Raw genomic sequence first — 10693 nt, 5'->3', positions numbered from 1 at the left:
AATTTTAATCGTAATAGAAGTTAAATTGTATATGAAGAAAATATGTAACGAAAATTTAAAATAATATTCATTTGAAAAAAATTCAAATGTGCGCGCGCGCGCGCGCGTGTGTGTGTGTAATATATATTATTAAACATATACATTACTTTTGGCGCCAAAATGATAACTAGTAGCTAAGATGTAGATATAAATGTAGATGTAGATGATATCAAATCTATTTTAAATGTGTTTTTTTATATGTATAATATACATATAAAAAATCTCATAATCTATAAAGTATTCTATAATCAAAGAGATATATAAAATTTCATATGAAACTATTATATTTGTTCTTTTATTAATTGTTTTTATATTTTGAAGGCAGGCTTGAATGTTTGATATACTTAGTTCAGTTAGTTAACCGCTTGAATAGATTTTAAGAAATAGTGGGGATAACAGATAATACAAGCGTAATTCTAACTAAACACTACTGTATTTTAAGGTAGTATTAGCTATGCTTTTGAATAATTAATATAGTGTATATTCTTATATGTATATTCTAATAGCATATATATGTGTATAATTAACAATGTTTAAACAAAGTTATACGTATATTTTTAATTTCTTAGTATTTAATAATTTTTTGTTATTGGATTTTTCTTCTGAAGATTCTGTTTATTACTTAATATTTAGAAAATTTATGCATTTGATTGATTCAAAATAACTTTTAAATATAATATACGAAAATATGTCACATAGAATTCTTAAATATTAAATTATTATAAAAAAATTTTAAAATATTCAATCGAGTTTAATAAATGTTTCATTAAGTATGCAATATTTTACTTATGATAGAATTTTACAATAATAATTATATAAATATTTAACAAAATAATTTTTAATTTTTTTAAAAGAATTACTTTTATTTTTTTCTTGAAAAATTTTTAAGAAATATATTTAAATATTTTAATAATAACATTATAAAAAATAAAATAAAATAAAATAAAATATTAAGTAAAAAAAAAAAAATTTTTCATAGTGTTAATCAGATTTAACTTATTAAAAAAGATTCAAGTTATTGAATAGTTTATTCTTATAAAATTTATCAAGCAGCAATTAATTTTTAATTATACATGTATAATTAAAAATAATTTAACCTTAGATATATTTAAATTCTTCTTTTTTAGTAAAAGAATTTAATATATCTAATTAATTGATTAAAATGAAAATATGATATTTTTGATTTATAATATTATTTATATTTGATTATAAAATTAAAAATTTTGCTATATTATTAAGTTTACAAATTCTTTGTCATTTCTTTTATGTAAAAAAAATTTTAATGATGTAAATAAATAATTTTGTAATCTCTTACATGTATTTGTATATCAAAAAGTATTTGTATATTCAAAAATATTTTATGTAAAACAAAAACGTATTTTGATTATGTAAAATATAAAACAAGTATTATGATTTTGAGGTAAGTTAATATTCTATACTTATATTGATAGAAATTTACAAAAAAAAAATTTCAGTTTTGAATTTCAAGATTAAATTTTTATTTTATTCACATTTATATTTGTTTAAAAAAAACTATAAAATAAATTTTTATATTTTAAAAAAGAATTATAAATTGAAATCTTGATATTAATGTTGTTACATAAAGTAGGTTTCATAAGGTAAATGCATTTTGTTTACTATTGATCAGTTTATTAATATGCGTTATTATTTGTCAATTAGAACTATGGAAATAGTGAGAAATATTAATTAATTATTTATATAATTGTTCCATATAGAATTTACACAAAAAATAATTTAAGTAGTGTTAATAAATATTATAAATTTTGAATGTTTTGAAATTTTAAGGTTAAGGTAAATTTAAAAATGATTTGTTGCATAAATTTGTAATAATTTAAATATTTAGATATATAAAAGCAAAAATATTTTTATTCTATTGCAATTATATGCAAAATATATGTAATTTTTTTTTAGCAATTCTTTTTTAATATAATGTTTTTTAATATAATTTTATTTTTTATTTTATTTTGCATCATTTTCAATTTTTTATTTATATTTTTAAGTAATATAATATTTTCTTTAACATTCTTCATATTTTTTCATTGTTTTTCAATTTTTTCAAGCTATAAAACTCAAAAAAGATTTTAATTCAAGATTTTAATGCAATATATTCAATGATAAGGAAAAGAATATAAAAGCAATCATAAAAAATTATGATTAAAATTATAATATGATATTTTTTCTTTTTTCTTATCATCTCTTCATATATTAATTAAGAAAATTTTAATTTTTTTTTTTTCTTAATTATTTTATAAATATTGTAGGATATCCTGCTAAATGGAGCAGGTCAAGAAGAGACCAGAATTGCTTCATTGCAATCGGTCTCATAATATATTAAAGGACTTAATGTTCAGAGACTTTGGATTTTTATATTATAATTGTTGTAAAACTAAAACACGTGGATTAGAATCAATTGCTGAAATGAATCTTGTTGGAAAAAAGCATAAAGAATTGGTAATTATATTATATATAACTTTTTATATTTTATTTTTATTTTATTTCTCTTACTTTAATTTCTTGTAGGAATATGATCTACCAGGATATCCTAAAGCAACATTTTTAATGGTTTTCAGTCCTGATGGGTAAGAAATTAAATCATAAATAAATTTTTATTATAAATTAACTTATATAATTAAATTGTAGCACAAAAATAGCATCAGCACATGGAAATCATAGTGTTTATATTACTGATGTAGCTACTAGGAAAAATATTAAAATTCTTTCTGGTCATCCACGTACTCCATGGTGTATCACATTTCATCCATCCTCTAGTCACATATTAGCTTCTGGTTGTCTTGGTGGTCAAGTTCGAGTTTGGGATTTAAGGGTAAATAGTTTTATTAAGAAATAAGAATGAAATTTAATAATTATAATTATAAGGAAAATAATATTGCAATATATTATGTAATATATATATATTATCTATTTTATATATATATATATATATATATATATATATATCTATTTTAAGTATATATATGCGATTATTATATTTGTAGTATCAAATATAATATATATTTGTAAATATCAAAAATACAAAAAAGTGTTTCAAACAAAAGTCATATTAAAGAGTATATATTGTGATGATAAATATTTGATCTTTGGATTTTGATCTGTGGATTTGGAAATATTTAAATATTTCTTAAATTATTTTTTTAAAAAAAGTTTTGTAAAAAAAGAAAAAAAAATAGTTTTAAGTATTTTCAAAAAGATTTACTTTTAAAAAAATTTTTTTCTAATATTTTTAAATCTTTAGAAATTATTTGAATTATGTTCTAAATATTTATATATTTTGCTTTTATATATATTATGTTCACAAAAACACAATAATATAATAAAAATATTTCTATACATTTTTTTTATAAAATTTATTTTATAAATTTATTTTTATAATTGAATATAAAATATATTTTGTTATAAATAGGATGGTAGTAAAGTTTGGAATGCAGAAAGTCAAACAGTCATAGCTTCTCTTGCTTTCCATCCATTTGAAAAGTTACTTGTTATAGCAACAAATAATGAAATACATTTTTGGGATTGGAGTCGATCTGAACCCTTTGCAGTAATATCTACTAAAACTAACATAGAAAAAGTAAGGTGAGTTTTAATATATTATATTGTAATTTGAGTTGTGGATGTGAATTTATGAAATAAATTATAAGCTGAAAATTAATAAATATTATGTAAAAAGTATAACATTTAATTTGTAATTGATAAAAAAAAGAGAATTCATAATTTTTAAAATAGATTATTTAGATAGAAATATTTAGATAGATAATGCTAAAAAAAAAAAAAAAAAAAAAAGTCTTGATAAACTAAGATTGAAAAATTAATATTTTCAAAATTTATTTTCAATAAACAATTTTTTATTAAAGCGAGTGAATTTATCGTTAATTTATACATATGTATGGATTTATTTATTGGATTATTATTATATATATATATTATATGTATTTCAGATATGTAGCTTTTGACAATTTAGGAAGGAAATTAATCACAGGAATTGGAAATGATTATATAAGAGAATCAAGATTATTCAGGTATATATGATACAAATTAAAAATCTAAGTTAGCAAATATTTTTTAAACTATTATTAATCAAATTTTATTATTCTTCATTGAATTATATAGATCCCGTTTAAGGTATGGTAGGATGTATAATAATCAAATATCAAATAACTATTCGGAAACTGCTCAAAATGAAACAGTTCAATCCTTTAGAACCATTGAAGAGCCTTCACACAGTACTCAATCAAGTTTACGTGATGCTGTAACAGTAGATAGTGATGTTATATTACCATATATCTGTAATTGGCAAACAGAAAGAAGACGAGGAGGATTGAATCTTTCACGTGATGATGATGAAAGATCTTTTTCAGGTAAATGTGATATAAAAAATTTAAGATTTCATTTACTACAACTAAGAATAATCTTAATTCTAATAATTATCAATTTCAATAAAATTTAGTTTATAGTTAGTAGCATTAAGATCAATTTATATTTTGACTGACGAATATAAATGGAATAAAGCCAAATTAATGAATCATTATTATATATAGAACTAAAAGCATACCAAAAAAATTTGTTGGGCTATTATTTTCGCGATTTCATTCAAAATTCGATACAAAAAATTTTCTAACAATTTTGTCCAATACTTGTCCGTCATTAATCAGAGATTTAAATTACATATTTATATATCCAAGTGAAACTTGGATTTTTTTGAAATTCAAAAATTAAGTAACTAAAAAAAGATTTAATTTTTTAAAATAATTTTAATAAATTGAATTTATTATTTTACTTAAAATATAACATAATCTGTTATTAAAAATTTTATCGAAATTTTATAAAAACGACTTTACTGTATCTTCAAAATTAATATTAAAAAAATAAAATGAATTAATATATTCAACAAAAAGATATTTTTTTCATCACCAATATTTATAATTTAATTAATCTATTTTAAATGTATACAATGGATTAAAATGATAGCATTAATCAAATTTAATTAAATTATTAAAATATTAAATTTTTTAGAAGATGTCTCAGCAGTAGTGAGGAACTTTTCAGGAATTTCCGGATATCGTGTCCAAGCATGGGATTTTTCTAAGGGAGAAATACCAGATATCACGAATTGTAAATATCACTATTATTATATTGTAAAAATAAAATATTTCAAGTAAAGTACTTTATTTATAAAGTACTTTTTATATTATAGCTGAAAAAAATATTGTTATACACAAGTGTAAAATACGTAATGATGCTAGTATAAATATTTCTTCGGATGGTAAATTATTGGCAACATGCTTTATGAGAGCTGCAGGTGAGAAATTATTTTTTTTTCTAATATTAACAGAATATTCAAATATATTGATTCTTTTATTAACTTCATGCTAAACATTATTATAATAATATGATATATAATTAATATAATAAAAAATATTTATGAATTTTAAGAATTAATTTTATAAGAGAAAAAAATAATAATTTATATTTTTCTAATAATAATTTCTTTCATAATTATTGCAATTTTTATTAATTTTGTTTATTTGTTAATAAATTGTTAATAAATTTTCACATAAAAAAATTTTGAAATATTTTTATATTTATATATATTTCATTTCTTTGAAAAATTAATCATTAATAATTAAGCAATATAGCGTATATTTTTTTTATTAATAAATTATGATCTCTTTTTCATGCAACGTTATTTTTAGGAGTTTATAGTTTACAATGGGAAACTTTAGGAGAAGAAATTTATTGGACAGAAGTATATAATTCTGTGATTTCTGTTTCAATTTCACCAACACAAGAACATCTTTTAGTAGGTCTAGCAAGAAGTGGTATGAGAAATGACTATACAATGGCTATTATTTATAGACTAACGCATAAACAATCCCAGAATGACAAACCATGTATTCAAGATATGGATTTTAATCTAGCAAAATATTTACATTTTATGAACTCCAATAAAAGAAACACTATGTTATTAGTTAGAGATTTATTACAAAATAATCAATCAACTAGAGAACACACAAGTATAAATTGTATCAGATGGGCACCACAACCTGGCCAAGGCCTAGTTTATGCTACCAACACTGGTCGATTAGCTATTCTTCATTAATATATTTGTAATATTATTGTAAAAATATAAATTTCTGTATTAATATGATTATTTTATTATAAGAAAAAATTATATATAAAAACAAAAGTTATTATTGTTACATGTTCTTAATGATATTTTTATTTTATTATTAAATTTTTTTATATATAATTCTTGTTCAATTTTTAATATTATTTTTATTTTTAAATTCTTTCTTTCATTAAAGATTAAGAATATATTAATTTCAAATATAAATATATTAATAGCATATTTGTTAAAAATAAAATAAATAAAAAAAATTTGAGTGAAAAATTTATAAATAATTTATATATAATATTATAAATTTATATATAATTATATATAATAAATTTATATATAAGAAAAAATATTTTTAATTAAAAAATTTACTATAAATTTCTTCAATAAATATTAAGATGAAAATTAAATTATTATTAAAAATATATATATATATAAAATTATTATACTACAATAAATAAAAACACAATTTATAATATTTACAAATTTTTTTAAATGATATAAAAATTATTTATAACTCAATATAATATTATATTTGTAATTTAATTTATAAACTATTTATAAACTATATAAAAAAAATTTAAATACAATATAATTAAATTATTTCTTAAAAAATTATACAAATATTGTAAAGTTATTAATAATATATATTTAAAATTATTTTCTAAAGATATTATATAACATTATTAATAAAAATGGAATATACATTAAAAATATATATATATATATATATATATATATATATAATCATATAATTATGAATAGTATGAATGCACAATTTTATATTCTTTACTTTGAACATAATTTGTATAATATTTTAAATAAATGATTCTTTATTAATATATAGTTAAATACAACTTAGCTATCATCATATAATAAACTATGCAATAATTCAGGAGTTTCTGGTTGTTTTAAACAAAGTGATAATTTATCTTGTACATTTGTAGAATATTTATTTTGTCCTAATTGACCAAGATCACGGTCTAAAATCGTTTCTATTTCATCATCAATATATAAAGAATTTTCGTATATTTTTGCATATGAATTATTTTGCTCTGTAGAATTTATAGTCTCATTTATTGTATTTTGTAATTCAATCTCTGACATGTTAACTGTATGAAAATTATTTAATGTTGTAGATATATTACAATCAACTATTTGATTATACTGAGTCTGTCGCCTTATTTCAGTCACAGAATCATGTATTTGATGATATTTCACCTGATGTACTTTTAAATTACCTGTTTGTGAAAATGTTTTTAAACAAAAAGTACAATGATATGGTTTCTCACCAGTATGGCATCTTGAATGTCTTTGTAATTTATATTTTGTTACAAATTGTTTTCCACATTCAGAGCATATAAATGAATTATTATCTATTTGAAGATTTTGATTATTAATAGATTGTTCCATATCCATATGAAAATTTATCATATGAGATTTCAATGAAACTTTATAACGAAATGATTGATGACAATTAGCACATTGAAATTGTTTTTTTCCTTCATGTCTTTCTTTATGTTTCATTAATATTTCTTGTTGATTGAAAGACATTTTACAAATCTGAAATATTATTAGTAAATGAATTTTTAATTTTGTAATTTTTTAATGAACTATTTATGCTATATAATTTAAAATAATTTAAAATAATTTAAAATAAATAATACTTATTATTTTAAATTAAAATAATCTAATATTAAAAATATATAGAAATATAGAAAATATAGAAAAGACATCATAGTACAGACATTACAAACAAAAGGTCTTTGTCCAGTATGAATGCGTTTATGTCTATTTAAATGTGATTGACATCTGAAACTCTTAGCACATATTGAGCATGTACTTTTTTTTATTTGTTTATTTAAGATATTTTTTGATACTGTATCATTTTCTTTTAATTGATGTAACATATCCTGCAAACATAATATACTTATTATAATACCTTGTAATACATTTGTTTAAAACAAAATATTTTATTTAAAAAAAAATTAAAAAATTATTTTATACTTCTGCAAAATCAATTTCTAAAGATGGAGCTGCAAGTTGTTTTTGTACATTAGCTACCATTAAACAAAATTCGTCAAATACATAAATTTTTTGCTCGCAATCAATACAAACATATTTAGAAAATGCATCAGAATTTGAAATATTTATCATCTACAACAAAAAAAATATTAAATAAGTTAAAAAATTAATTTACAATTTATAATTTATATAATGTATTTTATAACTTATTTATCTCATATACCTCTTTGGAGAAATATTTATTTATAAGTGACATCAAGACAATTCCTTTAACTTTGTCCATAAACAAATCTGTACCTTGCTGTTTTTCTTTGCCACAAAGACGACATAACTTCATATTTACTTTATGCATCATCATTGTTTTCTTTATCATGTATAAAGTGAATTAATTTTTATAAAATTAAGTAAAAAAATTGTAATTTCGTCTCAATTTTTTTCTTCTTTCAGAATTATATACAATTATGAAAATTATTTTGATTTTTTTATTTTAAAAAATATTGTTGTTATTAATTTGGAAATTATATATGAATTAATAAACATATTGTTAAAATAATATTTTAAATATATATATATATATACATATACATATATAAATATAAGTACACATAGTCTAATTTGAACGTATATCACGCATATAATAATATAAACATATATAAAGACAAAATTTCCGTTTCTTGCATGCAAATAATAAGTAACAAGTTGGCAACTCTGTTTTTAACAGTGATTCTCAACAAATATTTGAATTAATAAACCAATTATGAAAATCATCGCATTAAAACAATTTTATTTCTTTTTTTTGAAAAAATAAAATATAAATATTTTATATATATTATATTAAATTCGTCATATATAAAATTTCATTAAATATAGTTATCTATCATATTAAATCTAATATAAATTTTATTATTTGAAAAGAAATTNATATATATATGTATATTATTAAAACATTTCGAAAATATTGAATAATAAAATTATTTTTAAAGATAAAAAAAAATTAATTATTTAAAAATACTTAATTAATATATAAAATTTTTATTTTAAAATTCTCTTAAAATATACAAAAAAATATGAAATTTATATTTTAAAATATGTAAATTAAAATAAATTTTTTTTATTGAATTAAAAATTTTTCTTAAATTTAAATGTTTCAAAATGATTAAAGCATTTATTAAAATTTTAGAAAAATTATAGCTATAATATTTTATTAATTATTTTTTATGATCACATTTTTAATAAATATTAAAAAATTTGTTATATAACTATTTGTTATATAACAATTTATGTGCAGATTAATAGTAATTAATAGTAAAAATTGATAAAATGTGTAATATCAAACCATTTCCACATTAGACTTAAATCAAGTTTGAGTTTTGTAAACAGATAGGTTTTTATTTCAGTCTGATAATAGGTTATGTACATAGGTTATGTAACAGAATTTATTATTAATCTGCTATAACTTGCTGTAATCTGCTGATTTTGTTATATTTCTGCTGATCAATCTATTAATAAACTCGAATATATATAGATTCTCTTATTTTTATTAAATTAATATTTTCTAATAACAAACATTGGTAACAGTTTTAATAAAATCTGTTGCTTGCAGATTTCATTGATTTGAATAAAAAACGATTATGTTATAATTAAAAAATATAAAATATAAAAATAATATATAAAAATAACAATAATAGTAATAAATATATGAAAACAAACTAAACAACTAAAATAAGTAAAAAAAATTATAATTATTTTTTTTAATACTAACTAAACCATAAAAATTAATTATTTTTATGGTTTAGCTATCTTTAATAAAATTATTTTTTATTTAAATTTTAGAATAATTAATTTCAATATTTTTTAAAAGTTTATTATTAATATTTTATTTCGTAATTTTGTATTTAATATTTATTTTTAATGATAAAATAATTAAAAATATGTTAATATTAATTATTTATTAATATAACATAAATAATATATATTTTGATCATAAATTTCTAGTGATTATATATAATAGAAGTGTAAACATTAAATAACATTATAAATATATTTGAAATTCAATTTTTTGTTTCTTTTTATTTTTGATAAATTTTAATAATTATAATATCAAATATAAATACAAATACATATATTACCAAGATATTTTAGATACAGTTTATTGTTATAAAATATTAGCTTGTTAGAAATTGGTACGAAATATGAAGCAAGTATTGTATGTATTGTATGTATTATGTACATTATATATAATAGATATGCTAAAATTAAATTTTTTGAATGTTTTTGAATGTATACAAGCATCTTGGGCACTCATCAATATAAGTCATAACTTCTTACTTCGTAAATTATTTCTAATATATTGTATTATTTATTATATTTCTTATTTATTATACTTCTATAAATTGTATTATTTAATTTTATCAAATTACAATTTCTACTTATAAAAAATTTTATTTTGTTAAAAGGAAAGAACTTACATTATCA

The 10693-nt window shown here is 18.1% G+C and overlaps 2 protein-coding genes across 8 annotated transcripts; one reads left to right on the top strand and one right to left on the bottom strand.

Moving 5' to 3' along the window:
* Positions 1-445: 445 nt before the first annotated feature.
* LOC122717122 (activating molecule in BECN1-regulated autophagy protein 1-like) lies at positions 446-6221 on the top strand. 6 transcript variants are annotated; one of them, XM_043940881.1, is made up of 11 exons: positions 1698-1851; positions 2322-2511; positions 2581-2639; positions 2701-2884; positions 3482-3654; positions 4017-4097; positions 4189-4200; positions 4279-4436; positions 5092-5190; positions 5273-5377; positions 5772-6221. In XM_043940881.1, the coding sequence occupies exons 2-11, from the start codon at positions 2335-2337 to the stop codon at positions 6176-6178; spliced, it is 1455 nt and encodes a 484-aa protein (XP_043796816.1). In that variant the 5' UTR covers positions 1698-1851; positions 2322-2334; the 3' UTR covers positions 6179-6221. The 6 variants fall into 6 exon arrangements, with proteins under 6 accessions (XP_043796814.1, XP_043796812.1, XP_043796813.1 ...); XM_043940879.1 differs by lacking the exon at positions 1698-1851 and adding an exon at positions 446-481 and having other exon boundaries at positions 4189-4436; XM_043940877.1 differs by lacking the exon at positions 1698-1851 and adding an exon at positions 1404-1459 and having other exon boundaries at positions 4189-4436.
* A 755-nt stretch (positions 6222-6976) lies between these two features.
* LOC122717155 (zinc finger protein 271-like) lies at positions 6977-9766 on the bottom strand. Of its 2 annotated transcripts, XM_043940947.1 has the most exons (5): positions 9555-9766; positions 8442-8582; positions 8201-8350; positions 7942-8106; positions 6977-7756 (listed from the first exon to the last, which is right to left on the bottom strand). In XM_043940947.1, exons 1-5 carry the CDS (start codon positions 9555-9557, stop codon positions 7052-7054), a joined length of 1164 nt encoding a protein of 387 aa, XP_043796882.1. In that variant the 5' UTR covers positions 9558-9766; the 3' UTR covers positions 6977-7051. The 2 variants fall into 2 exon arrangements, with proteins under 2 accessions (XP_043796882.1, XP_043796881.1); XM_043940946.1 differs by lacking the exon at positions 9555-9766 and having other exon boundaries at positions 8442-8703.
* Positions 9767-10693: the final 927 nt, after the last annotated feature.

Source organism: Apis laboriosa, unplaced genomic scaffold (genome assembly GCF_014066325.1).
Source record: "Apis laboriosa isolate Shangri-la unplaced genomic scaffold, ASM1406632v1 scaffold4_cov146, whole genome shotgun sequence".
Taxonomy (NCBI): domain Eukaryota; kingdom Metazoa; phylum Arthropoda; class Insecta; order Hymenoptera; family Apidae; genus Apis; species Apis laboriosa.
Note: the sequence above shows the minus strand (reverse complement) of the source record. Positions and strands in the feature narration are given on the sequence as shown.